Source organism: Geospiza fortis, unplaced genomic scaffold (genome assembly GCF_000277835.1).
Source record: "Geospiza fortis unplaced genomic scaffold, GeoFor_1.0 scaffold61, whole genome shotgun sequence".
Lineage (NCBI taxonomy): Eukaryota > Metazoa > Chordata > Aves > Passeriformes > Thraupidae > Geospiza > Geospiza fortis.
In genome coordinates, this window is record NW_005054430.1 from 1,452,707 (window position 1) to 1,469,228 (window position 16,522).

The following is a 16,522-nucleotide window of genomic DNA, read 5'->3' on the forward strand; positions in this document are numbered from 1 at the left end:
CGCCGGGAGCGCGCGCGGGGGCTCCGCCCCGTCCTCAGGAAAGGGGCGTGGCCTGAGGTGAGGGGGGATGGGGGGTCCCGGGCTCGGGTTGTGGGCGGGGTCTGTTGGGGGTGTGGCCTCGAGGGGTGTCCCCGAAGTGGGTGTGTGCTCTCAGGTGGGTGTGTCCCCTCAGTGGGTGTGTCCCCTCAGGTGGGTGTGTCCCCTCAGTGGGTGTGTCCCCTCAGGTGGGTGTGTCCCCTCAGGTGGGTGTGTCCCCTCAGTGGGTGTGGCCTCTCCCTTTGACCGCCATTGACTCCCTAAACCCGTTGGGGTCATGACCCCGCAGACCCCAATAAGCTCCTGACCCCCCCATGGCCCCCTCAGGCCTCCCACAGCCCATGGCCCCACTGGAGCCCCCCCAGTGACCCCATGGCCCCACTGAAGCCCCCCCAGGGACCCCATGGCCCCTGTGGACTCTTAGTGGGGTCATGCCCCTTCTCAGAACCCCATGAGTCCACAACCCCCCTTCAGACCCCTTATGGATCCACAGCCTCCCAATGACCCCATACTCCCCCTCAAACCCCAAATAGCCCACCAATCTCCCTCAGACCCCAAGGTGGACCTTTGCTCCCCCTCAAACCCCAAATGGCCTCACAGTCCCCCTCAGAGCCCAAATGAGATCGACCTTCCCTCTCAGACCCCAAATGTTTGCTGCATCTGCCACCCTGGGGACATGCAGGTTCTGGGAATGGGGGTTTTGGGGCCATGGAGGTTTATGGGAATGGGAGTTTTGGGGCCATGGAGGTTTATGGGAATGGGGGTTTTGGGGCTATGGAGGTTTATGGGAATGGGAGGTTTGGGGCCGTGGGTGTGTCCCCTCAGTGGGTGTGTCCCCTCAGGTGGGTGTGTCCCCTCAGTGGGTGTGTCCCCTCAGGTGGGTGTGTCCCCTCAGGTGGGTGTGTCCCCTCAGTGGGTGTGGCCTCTCCCTTTGACCGCCATTGACTCCCTAAACCCGTTGGGGTCATGACCCCGCAGACCCCAATAAGCTCCTGACCCCCCCATGGCCCCCTCAGGCCTCCCACAGCCCATGGCCCCACTGGAGCCCCCCCAGTGACCCCATGGCCCCACTGAAGCCCCCCCAGGGACCCCATGGCCCCTGTGGACTCTTAGTGGGGTCATGCCCCTTCTCAGAACCCCATGAGTCCACAACCCCCCTTCAGACCCCTTATGGATCCACAGCCTCCCAATGACCCCATACTCCCCCTCAAACCCCAAATAGCCCACCAATCTCCCTCAGACCCCAAGGTGGACCTTTGCTCCCCCTCAAACCCCAAATGGCCTCACAGTCCCCCTCAGAGCCCAAATGAGATCGACCTTCCCTCTCAGACCCCAAATGTTTGCTGCATCTGCCACCCTGGGGACATGCAGGTTCTATAGGAATGGGTGTTTTGGGGCCATGGAGGGTTATGGGAATGGGAGTTTTGGGGCCATGGAGGTTTATGGGAATGGGGGTTTTGGGGCCATGGAGGTTTATGGGAATGGGGGTTTTGGGGCCATGGAGGTGGTTTCTCTGGACCTGGGGATCTCAGTGGGGGTGCGCAGCTCCGGGGTGACCCCGGTGTCCCCCCGTGTCCCCCAGGATGAAGGAGTGCTGGCTGCAGGTGGGGCTGCTGGGCGTGCCCCTCCTCGCTGCCTGCCTGCACATCCCACCCCCCAGCTCTCCGCTCCTGGAAATCCTCCGGGAGCTTCTTCACCTACAAGGACCTGAACATCTTCTACAGAGGTGACAGAGCCACCCATCCCTCAGTGGCCACGGGGACATTCCAAACCTGGGCCAGGTGGTGACAAATCCCTCCTGGTTTTTGCCATCCTGGACCCTGGGGATGGATCAGAACGTTTCACTGGGGAAAGCTGGATCTTGTACCTTGGTGGGAAGGATCCCAAGATGGATCTGTCCTTCTCCTCTGGGTGTCCATGGCTGAAATTGGGATTCCACCCCCAAAATTCTGAACATCCAAGGGTTGCTCCCAGGCAAAATCTCCCAGTACCAGCAAGTCTGGCTGGCCTTGGCCTCTGGTGGCTGCCCCTGCAACTCTGGGGCTCAGTTCTTTCCTTCCTATGGAGATCACTGGGACACAACATGGAAAAGACACTGGAAACCCTTTTTGCAGCAGCACAGAGGCTGCTGGAGTTAATTTGGGCTAATTAAATCCTTGTGTCAATTAAAAACCCATAGATTTGAAATCAATCCCTGGGTTGATCACGGAGCTGGTGAGGTTTCCAAAGGGAAGCTGTGGTGGGACTCAAACCCATCCTTAGTTTTGGGGAGCAGAGGGAGAGGTGGATTCCCAGTGGGATGGACTCAGTTCCTGTCCTAGAAGGGAGGGATTTTGGGAAGGGCTGGCTCCGGGGTGTCCCGTTGTCCCCAGAGATTCCAGCGGCGCCGTCGGCAGCTCGGATGTCGTGGTGCTCCTGCACGGCTTCCCCACGTCCAGCTACGACTGGAGCAAGCTCAGGGAGTGGGATCTGACCCCACATCCCAGGATTTTCAGCTCCTGGGGATGAGCAGGCAGCACAGGAGGGGTGGGCCATGCTGCAGAGGAGAATTCCTGATTTCTGCTCGAGGTATCGCCGTTCTCCAGGATTTCACCTTGCTCCTCTCCCAGTGTGAAATCCAAGCTCTTGCCACATCCCACAGGAAAACAGCCACAAGAATTCCTTGGCTTTTTTGGGGGGGATGGTGGGGCTGTTTATTGGGGAATTTTGACCTGCTGCTGTTTTCTTGGAGCTGGCATGTTCTGTGGGGTGCTGGGGAGGAGCACGTCCATCCATGGCTGCTCACCCTGCCGATGTTTCCATCCTCTGCTGCCACTGGATGCTTTTCAAATGCATTTCTCCTCTTCCCAGATCTGGGAGGGGCTGACCCAGCGCTTCCACCGGGCGATTGCCCTGGATTTCCTCAGATTGGGATTCAGTGACAAGCCTGTGAGTACCCTGACATGAGGATTTTCATGGTTGCTTTCAGCCCAGCACTCTGGAAAATTGCTTTTTGCCATCCAGGAGAAAAATTGGTTTTCTCCTCCCATTCCCTCTGGAAAAGGGATAAGTCATTACAGCAGTGGAAGGGATGGGGAAGGCTTGTGGTGGATGGGTTTGATAGGACTCCAAAATGCACTCTGACCCCTCTGGAGCACGGACAATGCTCCCATCACCTTGTGGACATCCCAACCGCTGGGTCTGGGCTCACAAGCTGCTGCTTTCCATGTTCCCTACCTCCACATTCCTTCCTTGGGGCATTTCTTCTGGAAGCTGTGGGCTCCTGCTGGGTCAGGCTCTCACTGGGACCCCTCTCCCCCTTTCTGCAGAGGCCCCACAGCTACTCCATCTTTGAGCAGGCCACCATCGTGGAGGGGCCGCTGCGCCACCTTGGGCTGCGGCACCAGCGCATCAACCTCCTGTCCCACGACTACGGGGACACGGTGGCCCAGGAGCTGCTCCACAGGTCCCTGCCACCCCTCCTGCCCTTTGCTGTCCCCACCAAGATGATTTCCAGCAGATAAGTGGAAGGATGTGGTGCAGAATTCCCGTTTCCTTGTGCCTGAGGTGTCTCAGGGCACACCCAAGACTTCCACCCGTCTGGTTCCCAAAGGAAACGGAGATGATCCCACACAACTGGAGCTCCTGCTTGGTCTTTTCTCAGAGCCTGGAGAGGTCTGGTTGTGTTTCACCTTCTTCTCTGCTGTCCCCAGGTATGAGCACAACAGAACTGGAAGCATCCTGATCAACAGCCTCTGTTTGTCCAAGGAGGTAAGGTCTGTGCAGGGTGGGATGGGGATCCATGGGATAGGGATCCATGGGATGGGGATATATGGGATAGGAGATCCATGGGATGGGGATCCATGGGATGGGGATCCATGGGATAGGAGATCCATGGGATAGGGATCCATGGGATAGGAACCCTTGGGATGGAAATCCATGGGAAGGGGATCCATGGGATGGGGATATATGGGATGGGAACCCATAGGATAGGAATCCATGGGATGGGAACCCATGGGAACCCATAGGATGGGGATCCATCGGATGGGAACCCATAGGATTGGAGTCCATTGGATGGGAACCCATGGGATTGGGGACCATGGGATAGGAACCCATAGGATGGGGATCCATTGGATGGGAACCCATGGGATGGATTGGCTTTCCCATCTCCACCACCCAAATCCCAAGGATTGCAATCAAGGTGCTGTAATTAACCAGGAGCATCAATCCTGGGGCTCCCTGGCATGGCACAGTGAAGGGGGACAGCCTGGGAGATGTGCAGCAAAACCCTTCCAGCCTTACAGCTCTGGTCTTTGCTGTCCTTCCAGGGATTTTTCCCGAAACAAACTACCCCCGCTTCATCCAGAAGGTGAGCTGCTCCCCTCTCCAGTCACACTGAACCCCAAAATCCCAAACAAACACCCCTTGGTGAGCTGCTCCCCTCTCCAGTCACACTGAACCCCAAAATCCCAAATAAACACCCCTTGGTGAGCTGCTCCCCTCTCCAGTCACACTGAACCCCAAAATCCCAAATAAACACCCCTTGGAGCGCTGCTGTCACACCCCATGGACACCTCAAGGGTCTGGGCCTCATGGGAGAAGCTCTCCATGGATTTATTCATGTATCTAATGCTGAGTTGTGCTCCCTCCTTTTTCCCTTCTTCCCAAGCTCCTCAAGGATGGGGGTTTGCTGTCCCCCCTCCTCCTGAGGCTCATGAACTTCTTCTCTGGAGGGTGAGTGGGGTCTCGGGGGTGCTGGGCACAATCCATAAGGTTCCTCTTCCAAGTGGGGAAGGGGAAATGCAGGAATGAGAAGGAATTCCTGGCTGGAAGGGTGGGGAGACCCTGGAATAGAATTCCCAGAGCAGCTGGGGCTGCCCCTGGATCCCTGGAATGGTCCAAGGCCAGGCTGGAGCAGCCTGGGATGGTGGGAGATGTCCCTGCCCATGGCAGAGGGTGGCAGTGAATGATCTTAAATTCCTTCCAACCCAAACCATTCCATGATTCCACAAATCAGGGATTTGGCAGGGAGTGGCAGTGAATGATCCTTAAATTCCTTCCCACCCAAACCATTCCATGATTCCACAAATCAGGGATTTGGCAGGGAGTGGCAGTGAATGATCCTTAAATTCCTTCAACCCCAACCATTCCATGGTTCCACACATCAGGGATTTGGCAGGGAGTGGCAGTGAATGATCTTAAATCCCTTCCCACCCAAACCATTCCATGGTTCCACAAATCAGGGATTTGGCAGGGAGTGGCAGTGAATGATCTTAAATCCCTTCCCACCCAAACCATTCCATGGTTCCACAAATCAGGGATTTGGCAGGGGGGGGCAGGCAATGATCCTTACGTCAGGGATTTGGCAGGGGGTGGCAGTCAATGATCCTTAAATTCCTTCCCACCCAAACCATTCCATGGTTCCATAAATCAGGGATTTGGCAGGGAGCAGATTCCCTGGCACTGGTTCTGGGGAGGTGGGATTGACACCTGGACCATTCCCTCTCCACACTGGCCAAGCACTTCAGTTTAATAATAAACCAAACAACTTTTCCCTGGAGATTGGAATCCTCCTTTCCACAAGTGTTGGAATTACACATTTCAGAGGCAACAAAACTCCTGCACAATTAGATTTTTGTATTTTTAGCAGTGTTAAAACCCCTTTTTTCCCCTCCAAAAAAGCCCTTTGAGTCCATCCAACACTTATCCCAACTTATTTGGGAGACATCTCGGCACTTGGAGTTTTGCTGTGGCAACTGAACCACTGGAATTTTTTGCCCTGGAGGAGTTTCTGAGTGGTTCCCTGACACAGCTGCTGCTGTGTCTCTCCTAATCCCATGGTTTTCCAGGCTCGGGGCAGATTTTGGGCCCTACACACAGCCCTCCCAGGCAGAACTCTGGGACACGTGGACAGCAGTGAGGAACGACGACAGGAACGTCGTCAGGGACAGGTACCTGGCATGAAATCCTGCAGCAGCTGGGTGTCACACCTGCTGTGAGGAGCCCAGAGCTCCCCAGAACTTCCAGCTGCTGCTGGAAAACACCCCTTGGAGTGTTTTGTTGGAGATGCTTGTTTTCGTTGGAGATCAACATTACATCCCAAGAAAGAGCTGGGGGTGATGCAGTGAGGATTCTCTGGGATGATGCAAGGTTGGAGTTGGATCTGAGATGTGGATTTTTTCCTTTGGAAGTCAAAGGTTTGGATTTGGGGGAGTTTTGGTAAGGACTAGAGTTCAATCTCTATTTGGCAGGTATTTGAGCAGCATTGTCCCAGGAAAGATTTGACTCTGGATTTGAACCTTCTGGGCCATTCCCAGAAATCCCAATCCCAAATCTTCATCCTGGCAATTTTGGAAGGACATGTTTTGTCCAGTTTGTGGCTTTTAGAAGGCTCTTGTGCTTGAGTTGGTGGTGGTTGAGTTGAGCTCCTTGTATCCCCTTCCCCAGTGGGAGAACAGAGTCCCAGAGCCCAGGGATGCCGGTGTGGTGCTGGATTCCCACAGGAGACGCAAATCCCACCTGGATCCCATTGTGCCCACAGCCCCAGGAGCAAATTCCAGGGTGGGCAGCACCCACTGCATAACAAGGGCTTTTCCTTCCTTTCCTTCCTTCCTTCCTTTCCTTCCTTTCCTTCCTCCTTTCCTTTCCTTTCCTTTCCTTTCCTTTCCTTTCCTTTCCTTTCCTTTCCTTTCCTTTCCTTTCCTTTCCTTTCCTTTCCTTTCCTTTCCTTTCCTTTCCTTTCCCCCTCAGTATTTTGCAGTACATAAACCAGAGGAAGAAGCACAGAGAGCGCTGCCTCGGAGCTTTGATCTCTCCCTCACTCCCATGTGAGTAAGAATCCATTCCTTTCCTGCTCAGCAGTTTTGGCAATTGCCCCCCTCGCTTCCAGGCTCCTTTCCACTCATCAGCCTCTCATGATCCTGAGCTCAAACCCACTTGTGCGGCAGAGATAACATTCCCTGCTTCACAGATGTTTCTCTAAGTGCTGCTCCAGGCAAGTTGAGGAGCTTTTCAAGCCCAAAAAGTTGCAACCAGGGAAAAATTTGGGGCTTGGAGGCTGCACTTGCCCCCAGGGCAGCCCAGCAAAAGCCCATTCAGAGCTGTTTTGTTCAGTGCTCCACTGGAAGCTTCCCGAGCTTTGTGTGAGGAGGGAACACTCCTGCAGGTCTCATTGGGGATGTTCTCATTAATGAATCCGTTAATTGATGGCTACAAAAGCTCTGTCTGTGCTTCCCTTGCAGTGCATCTCATCTACGGGCCCCTGGACCCTGTGAATCCACAGCCAGAGTTCCTCCAGCTTTACAAGTCAGTCAAAAATGGGAATGTGCAGCTGGGGCTTCATTCCAAGGGCTATTTTACCTGGCTGTTCCCTCCATTCCATCCTCACGGAGGCTGTTTTTAATTCCCACTGGCACCTGCACAGCCAGGTGCTTCAGTCAGAGCACTTGGGAAGTTGCTTCTGCATTTTAGGCACCAAAACCAGGATTTTCAGTCACGATCCATTTGAAAACCACACGGGGAACATTTGTTTCCCGAGCAAGTCATCTCCTCCAAACTGACCCGAAGGAAATCCAGCACTTGCAAGGGCTCAGATGGAGCTGCCTCCAGGGCTGTTTATCCCCAAAATGGGCACAATTGAGTCTGCAGCAATTCCTGTGCTTAAGCCTTGCTCTGTTTTCCCACCAGGAAGGTGCTTCCCGTGCCCACAGTGTCCCTGCTGGATGACCACATTGGCCACTACCCCCAGCTGGAGGATGCCCTGGCATTTCTGAATGCCTACCTGAACTTCATCAACTCCTGCTGAGCTGCTGCAGCTCCGTTCTCACTCTTTGCTTAGAGTCAGGCTTTGGGAGCAGGAAAAAACGTGGATTTTTCTCTCCCCAATCCAACACTGTGCTCACACCTTCATCCTGGGCTGCCAAACTGAGTGAAATCCTTGGAGAGCTGGAAAAATGAGGGGAAAAGCAGGATTCTGACAGCTCTTCCAGCCCTGCACTCCCCTTCTCGCCCAGCTGAACTCAGAAGAGTTTCAATCGACGTGAAATCAGAACTTCTTACTTCCTTCATCACCCTGACTTGGAAAGGAACAACCACTTCATCAGCAGGGAGAGGCAGGAGTTCCCTCACAAAATCCCTCCATCCCCTTCCCTTCCCCGTTTTCCAGATGGGATTTTTCCCAGTTTGAACCCAGGAAAAGGCTGCCCTGAGGTTTGCTTGTTACCTGACATAAAGCTCAGAGAACTGAATCTGCCTCAAGAGATGGAGTTTAATCTCTCTCTGTACATTGATTTTTCTGTGTGGAAGAAGAGATGGTCACAAAAATATTGCAAATCTGGAGGTTTGGGGTGGTTTTTACCAGTTTATGTTGGGAATTTAATAGCATCCCTTTAGGAATAAGGGGTTTTTGCTTTATAAATAGCCCTTATGGGATATTTTTTCTGTACTGGAGCAGACAGAATTAGAACAAAAAAATTCTATTTTATTAACAGGAATTCATATGAATTCCACCACTCGAACCAGTGTTTATTTTCTGTTAATAAAAAGCAATTTGGACAAAAATCTGATTCCGTTTTCTCGCATCTTTTCTCTTCCCTGGTTGAGATGCCCTAAGTGAGGTGGGAACGGTGTGACAGTGAGGGAAGGGACACGGGCATGGCTCAGTACCAGCCACTAATGGACAGCATAGAAAAGATTTCCCAAACAGAGGAATAAAAACCCCGTGCAGAAGGACAGCGGGACAAAGGGACAGTTCCAGGAGCTCACTGGAAGCCTCAGCCCACGGAGGCCAGGATGACATCGACGGACGTCTCGTCCTTGCTCCTGACTGTCACCTGCATGGTCACACCGTCCCCGAGGGCCAGCCTGGACCTGAGCAGCACGTCACAGCCACCTCTGTACACACCTGGGACAGAGCAACACGGAGAGGTCACTTGGGAGAGGCTCAGGGATCCACTCCTGAGCCAGGGCAGGTTCGGTCTTCAGCCAGGTTCTGCACGTGGCTCACATGCCCATGGAATGCTCCAGCTTGGAGAGCTGGGACAGGCCCTGGGGGTGCTGGTGACAGTGGCTGGATGTCCCCAGGTGGGCAAGAGGCTGATGGCACCTGGGCTGTGCCAGCCCCAGCATGGGCACAGCCTCAGGGCAGGGACTGTCCCCTGAGGGACACACCTGGGGACAGCTCCGGGCAGGAAAGTCCTGGAGGGGCTGGACAGGGTCCAGAGAAGGGAATGGAGCTGGGGAAGGGGCTGGAGAGGCTGAGGGAGCTGGGAAGGGGCTGGAGAACCAGGAGGGGCTGAGGGAGCTGGGAAGGGGCTGGAGAACCAGGAGGGGCTGAGGGAGCTGGGAAGGGGCTGGAGAACCAGGAGGGGCTGAGGGGGCAATCCAAAAGAAATCAGACCAAATAATCGGATTTTTACCACAAATCTCTTCCGTGAAGGATTTTTTTTCCCCCAGGAGAAGCTCAGGATGGAAATGAGCAGGAATTTCCTCATGGAAAGGGTTGTGCAGCTCTGGCCTCTGGCACAGGGGTGGAGTCCCCATTCCTGGAGGGATTTCAAAGCCCTGTGGATGTGGCACCTGGGGACAGGGTCAGTGCTGGCCTTGGCAGTGCTGGGAATGGTTGGACTCAATGACCTCAGAGGGCTTTTCCCACCTAAACCATTCCATGGTTCTAGGAGAAGTTGTGGGTGTTGCAGAGCAGCTCAGGATGTGTCTTCAGCTGCAGGAACTCGGGAACAAGGCACCCCCACAATCACCCTTCTGAGATAAGCTCAGGCATTAAGGGGTTAAATTCTGTCTGCTCTGGAAGCTCCCAAATCAGAGATTCTCCCCCATTCCCACAGGTGGAATTCCCCCATTCTCAGAGCTTGGCCTGAGCACATCCAAGACAGAGGTCTCCAAGACAGGACCAGCTGCATTCAATACACTGGGGTCACTTCGGAGAAAAAAAATCTCTTTCTACAGAGAAAAAACTCCCCAAATAGCAGCAGGCTCTCCTAAACCATTTCCCTTCATTTAGAAAAATCCATGGGGACACAGAAACATGAAATTCAGCAGCAGGAAAACTTACCAGCCAAGTAGAGGGTGTGAGAATTTTTGTTTTCTGGCACTTTATCTGACCTCTCACAGGGCTGCATGCCCAGGAACTTGATGATGTTATTGACAGCTTCTGCATTCAGAGATTGAAGAAGAAAATCATTCCAGGCAATTATTTATCACACTAAATCAAACCCCAGCCTGGCAGGTGGGTGATCAATAAAGGAGGGATTATCTCACCATCCAGGGTTTTGATGGAGCTGAGGGCAAAGGTTTCTTCTTTCTCAAAGTCATCTCCCACCTCCTCCCAGGCAGCTGCAAAGTTGGGCTTTAGAACCTTCTGGAGATGATCAGACACTGTCACCTCCAAGTCTTCCAACTGGGAGGAAAAGAAAGGGAAATTTTCAGGCCAGTTATGGAAATAATCCTCACCTTGGAAAGGGAAAAAGAGCCCACAGCATTTTGCCAAGGCAATGCCTGGTTTTAATTCCAGGAGAACCATATCATGATAGCTTCTAAAAAGAGAGGAAATGGTATTAATGGTTATTTATGGGGAAATAGTATTGATTTAAGAGGAGAAATAGTATTGATGATGAATAAATATTATTTATTCATCTACAATCCTTAAAAATATTTACACAAAACATCTGTGAGACTAAAGGAGAGCAGAAAATGAGGCCATCACTTGGCTCAAAGCCTTTGCAGCCCCTCTTGGCCTTCTTCCATGGAGAACTTCCTCAGAATCCATGGAATTCCAGGATGGTTTGGGTTGGAAGGGTCTTGAAGATGATCCAGTGCCACCCCTGCCATGGCAGGGACACCTCCCCCTGTCCCAGGCTGAGGGAATTCCCTCCATTCCCAGCTCTCCCACCTGGGATTGGATCCATCCCCACCCCGACTCCTCTCTAGGAAGGGATTTTGGGATCCGTGGGCTTCACTGGGAATCTCAGGACTCCAGGAAGGGTCTCCCTTCCCTTTTCCATCCCCAACTTCCATAAAAATCCCTCGGGATGGATTCTGAGTGTCCCAAATCCCAGAATCCCAGAGCAGTTTGGGTGGGAAGGGCCCTTCACCCCCATCCCATCCCAACCCCACCATCCCAGGCTGCTCCAGCCCCAGTGTCCAGCCTGGCCTTGGGCACTGCCAGGGATGCAGGGGCAGCCCCAGCTGCTCTGGCAATCCCAGCCCAGCCAGGAATTCCTCATTGCCAAGATGCCATCCATGCCTGCCCTCTGGCAGTGGGAGCCATTCCCTGGGTGCTGTCCCTGCAGCCCTTGGCCCCAGTCCCTCTGCAGCTCTCCTGGAGCCCCTGCAGGCCCTGCAATGTGCTGGAAGCTCTCCCTGGAGCCTTCCCTGCTCCAGGGGAACATTCCCAGCTCTCTTCAGAAGGAGCTTTTATTTCCTCCAACACTTCCTGAAATCTGACTGTATGCCCATCATTAATTAACAAAAATCCAAATGTTTGAGGTGGAAATATTGCAGCACAATTCTGAAAACACACAAGGGAAGTTATTTCTTCCTTCTCTCCTCTCTGTCCCCACAAATTCCATTCCACAGGGCCACTAAAACTTTGACAGCAATGAAGCTTTGGGGAAGGATCTAAAAATGACATTTTACAGAATTTTGCTGTTTCAGGCACATTAATTGATTTCAGGATTGAGAGGAAACTTAACCCAGCTGTCCCATTTCTCTCAAATGAGTGAGAATGGGGAACAGGGAACAAATGCTGGACTCACCACATACTCATCCTCGTAGCCATCCTCCTCTGGCACCCCCGTGCTGGGGTCGCAGTCCCGCACCGTGAACTTCATGGTGCAGCTGAAGGTGCAGGCGACTGGCAAGAGACACAAATCCTGGCTAAATGGGGAGATTCCTCTGCTGGAACCCTCTCTTCCCACAAAGAGGCTGCAAAATCCATCAGGTTTGCCCCAGGAATACACATGTGCCCAGGACAAAGCACTTTAATATCGTTTTTCCCTTTGATTTTAAAAGAAAGGCCAAAGGAGGAGCTCAGCAGAGTTCCAGGGGTAACAAATCACTGACTCCAAATGCTGCCATGAAATCCAGCAGCAGCCACCAGGAAAAACTCCATGAGGATTTCTGACAAATGGAATAGCATCCAAACCAACAGTTTAGCAAATTCAGATTAGTTCTAATCGTCCCTGGTATTAAAAGAATTGAAAAATCCACTCCACTGGTAAGTCACGTTAAATAACTCATGTTATATAATAAGTCATGTTAAAAACCCAGCGGTGTTTAAGTGAGAGTAAGAAAAGAAAGGGAAGTTTCACGTCCAAGAAAATCTCATTCCTATATTTTGTAGTAGTTTCTGATTCTCTAAGGAGAGGAAAAATTTAATTAGTCCATTAAATAAAGTCTGAAATTAGGAATACTTTTATTCTATCTGCATTTTCCTTTGAGTGGTTCTGTTCTTAAACACTACAAAACATCCAAGGTTTTAAATGTGTTCCTTTCACTGATTCCAGCCCATAAATCCGAGTTCCCATTACCTGCATGCTCTGCAATCCTCTTTAACACCCCATCTTTAATGCTCCAAAAAAGGAGGATAATGATAATTATTTATAAAATAATTAAATAATAACAATAGCAATAATTATAGAATATTACCAGTGATTATTTATAAAAATTATTTTGCTAGAAAGCAGCACTTGTGACACACTGTGATGGTTTTGTATGGGAGGTATTTATGGGAGTGATGTAAAAGATTCTGTGTAACAGAGTCTGTGGAACTATTGAGAAGTTGTACACATAAAAAAGTATTCTACAAATTTTATTCTAATTCTTATTACTCTTTCTTTTACTTACTGTTCATAAGTTTTTCTTTATACCCTTTTAAAGTTTTAAACCTGCTGTACCTTCATCCTAATCCTATCTCCCAACAAAGATTAAATACATTAATAATTACCCAATGCCAAACCCACCACACTCTTTAATACATTAACCAAAAAAGCATTAAAATTAATGAAATCTCGAATTAACAAACCAAAAACCACTACACAAAATTAGTATTTCCACCCAGCTCAAACTAAAACCACCACACACAGAAAAAAGAAAAATCCAAGGACCTCAGGATGAACCCAACCCCACTGCTGGCATTCCCCAAACCCTTCATCTGAGGGATCTGTGGGGCACAACTCCTCACCTGCAGTGGGGTCATCCTGGGGGATCCTGACCAGGGTGTAGCACATGCCAGGCTGGTTGTAGGCCAGGCTGGGAGCTGGGATGCAGCAGATCACATCATAACCCTCTGATGGCTCCATCTGCACCGTCACTCTCTCCAGGAGCTGATCATTCAAGGTGTTTGTGCAGTCAAACTGCAGCAGCAAACACAGGGAAAAGGATTTGCAAACATTTCCTCATCCAGAGCTTTTCCTCCCCACACCAAATCAGCTAAAACCCTCCATGGCATGCAGCAAATTCCCTGGGTTTTGATCAAAGGGGGTGGGTTCTCTCACCTGGAAGACGATGTGGGCTGGGAACACGTGTTTGATGCAGCGAACAAAATACTCTGTTTCTGCTTCTGTGAGCTGCACTGGCTCTGAGGATTTGAACAAGGGACCCAGGCCCTTAAACTCTGGGATGGCTGCCAGTTGTTCTGTGCAGGAAGGAAAAGAGGATCAGCAGGGCCAGGCTCTGATCCTGTCCTCATTCAACACTTCAGAGAACCCCAGGATGGTTTGGGTTGGAAGGGACAGTGAGGGTAATTCAGTTCCACCCTGACACCTCCCACCGTCCCAGGCTGCTCCAGCCTGGCCTTGGACATCGCAGGGATCAGGGGCAGCCCCAGCTGCTCTGGGAATCCCTTCCCAAAATCCCACCCCCGTCTCCCTCTCCCAGGGAATTCCTTCCATTCCCAGCTCTCCCACCTGGGATTGGATCCATCCCCACCCCGACTCCTCTCTAGGATGGAATTTTGGGATCCAGGGGCTTCACTGGGAATCTCAGGGCTCCAGGAAGGGTCTCCCTTCCCTTTTCCATCCCCAACTTCCATAAAAATCCCTCGGGATGGATTCTGAGTGTCCCAAATCCCAGAATGGTTTGGGTGGGAAGGGCCCTTCAACCCCATCCCATTCCAATCCCACCATCTTGCCAAGATCCCATCCATGCCTGCCCTCTGGCAGTGGGAGCCATTCCCTGGGTGCTGTCCCTGCAGGCCTTGGCCCCAGTCCCTCTGCAGCTCTCCTGCAGCTCTGGACAGCCACAGATCTCTCCTACCTTGAAATATATCCTGGCGTGAAGGAGCCACTTTCTCAGGTTTGCTGGTCACCAGGGCAATCTCTGTGGAGAAAAAGAGCAAAGCCTTTGTGCTCTGTTTCAACTAAACCATGCAGGAGGTTGAAATGCCATTAAATTTCCATTAAATATTCCTTATATTATCCTCCTTATATTTATTACACTCCCTGTATATTTCTCACACTCTACTGCAAACCACTGCCAGCCTGGCTCCTCATACACTGAAATATCTTTTTTTTTTTTTGTGTGGAAATACTGGATTGAAAGTAGAGGAAAAGAAGTCTGAGTTATGAGGAATAAAGCACACCTTGGTCCTCAAAAGCCAGCAAAAAAATTAAAGGAGGAAAGGGCAGGAAAAAAGAACACCAAAGCTGGTTGTGCTAAGTGAAGATGCTCAAGCATTGTGCAAGGACATGGAAGAAAGCCAGAGAAGTGGCTGAGAGCTCCTGGAATGGCCTTTTCCAAAGGCTGAGAACCAATAAATGCTGATTATGCACAGATCTGTCCCTGCTAATGAGATCAGGGCTCTGAGCCTTGCCTCAGCCCTTGCCATCAGTCTGGGGGTTACCTGCTTTCTGCTCCAAGATGGGGGCTGTAGCCAGGGGAACTGATTTCATGTCAAAGGGTTTCTCTGAGGGCTCCAGGGTGTACTGGTGCAGGGCCTTCTCCATGCCAGGAACAGACACTGTCAGCCCTGCAGAGGAGAAAGGCAGAAAAAAATTCAGTTTGGAGAGCTGGAACTGCCCCAGGCACTGCTGATCCACAGGAAACCCAAACCAGGCAAAGCAGAAAAAAAAGCTGCTCTGAAGGTGACACAAAGTTGCCAAGTCTAAACAGCTCATTCCCAAGAATCTTACAAGGATTAATGAAATCCTCTGCTCACGTGAAGTTTCAATCACAGACAAAGTGTTTTTATAACCAACCCTCATCCTCGTTTTGGAATGGGAAAAGATGGAGCAAAAACCAAGAAAGGAAAGGCCAGCTCACACTCCTGGCTCCATTTCCCAGACCTTGCTTCCCACATTTACATTATTTAGGATTCTCAGAGCAGTGTGGCTGCCCCTGGATCCCTGGGAGTGTCCAAGGCCAGGTTGGACAGGTTCAGATTGCTAAATCTTCCACTCTCAGCACAAGTACCAGCAGGGAAGTGCCAAGGCCGTTAAAAACCTGTGAAAGAACAGCTCTGAGGGGTTTCCTTTCTCTCACTGACCATTGAAAATGTAGGCAGCATTCAGGGCCAGCTGTCTCTGCTGCAGGACATTCAGGTAGAACGTTGCCCTGTCCCTGACTTCGTCGTCGCTGTCCATCATGCACCTGTTTGGGGACAAGGGGACAAGGTCAGAGAGCTGAGCTAAAAATGGCACTGACAAAACTGCCTTTGATACTGCAGTGACTGCCAGAGCTCCCTCCAGGGATTTTCAAATTGTGCAAAAATGTGTTTGCGCAACACAGGAGTTGGGGTAATTTCAATTCAACCATTAACACCACATGGCTTGAGAAGAAACATGAACGAGTGACATGGGAACAGCCAACTCTGGAAACACAAATGTCATTCCTGAGTAACCTGGATAGGAATTCTCTTGTTTCAAGGGGTGTTAAAAATGCTCACGTGGAGAAAAGCTCTGTAGAGGGAAAGTGACTTTTTATATGGGCAGATACTGATAGGACAAGGGGGAACAACTTCAAACTGAAAGAGATTGAGGTTGGATGTGAGGAAGAAATTCCTGTCTGGGAGGATGGGGAGGCCTTGGCAGCTGCCCCTGGATCCCTGGAAGATGCAAGGCCAGGCTGGATGGGGCTTGGAGCACCCTGGCACAGTGGCAGGGGTGGCACTGGATGAGTTCCAAGCTCTTCCAACCCAGAGCAGTCAATGTCTCTGATTTATTACCCCTGAGCAATGTCCTCAGACCAAATTCCCATCACGTGTTTCCCTGACTGATCCCATCCTTCATTCCTTGGGCTGCTTCCTTCCATCTCCCTTCCTCCAGCAGTGCCACACAGGGAGGGTGACAGAATAATGTCCCACCCCCCAGCTGGGAGTGCCAGCCCCAGTGCCAGCCCAGCTGCTGTGACATTGTCTGCAGCCACCAGTGTCCCCTCAGTGCCAGCCCAGCTGCTGTGACATTGTGTGCAGCCACCAGTGTCCCCTCAGTGCCAGCCCAGCTGCTGTGACATTGTCTGCAGCCACCAGAGTGTCCCTCACTGCCAGCCCCAGCTC

The 16,522-nt window shown here is 51.5% G+C and overlaps 2 protein-coding genes across 2 annotated transcripts in view; one reads left to right on the forward strand and one right to left on the reverse strand.

Moving 5' to 3' along the window:
- Positions 1-1,619: 1,619 nt before the first annotated feature.
- On the forward strand, positions 1,620-8,579 carry MEST. Its single transcript, XM_005426969.2, is given in 12 exon segments — positions 1,620-1,687; positions 1,689-1,762; positions 2,411-2,488; positions 2,885-2,964; positions 3,345-3,481; positions 3,729-3,782; positions 4,339-4,384; positions 4,685-4,749; positions 5,865-5,966; positions 6,766-6,842; positions 7,257-7,320; positions 7,702-8,579. Coding segments are annotated over 12 exon segments (963 nt in total). The 3' UTR covers positions 7,820-8,579.
- The window catches only part of COPG2 (COPI coat complex subunit gamma 2), a 22,944-nt gene continuing 14,895 nt past the window's right edge, over positions 8,474-16,522 (reverse strand). The window contains exons 13-21 of the mRNA XM_031061880.1: positions 15,515-15,618; positions 14,873-14,998; positions 14,287-14,349; positions 13,527-13,666; positions 13,214-13,385; positions 11,787-11,884; positions 10,291-10,429; positions 10,085-10,183; positions 8,474-8,917 (exon numbers count right to left, since the gene is read on the reverse strand). Of these exons, the coding sequence (XP_030917740.1) occupies positions 8,787-8,917; positions 10,085-10,183; positions 10,291-10,429; positions 11,787-11,884; positions 13,214-13,385; positions 13,527-13,666; positions 14,287-14,349; positions 14,873-14,998; positions 15,515-15,618 (1,072 nt within the window). The 3' untranslated portion in view covers positions 8,474-8,786. The remainder of the gene's footprint in view (positions 8,918-10,084; positions 10,184-10,290; positions 10,430-11,786; positions 11,885-13,213; positions 13,386-13,526; positions 13,667-14,286; positions 14,350-14,872; positions 14,999-15,514; positions 15,619-16,522) is intronic.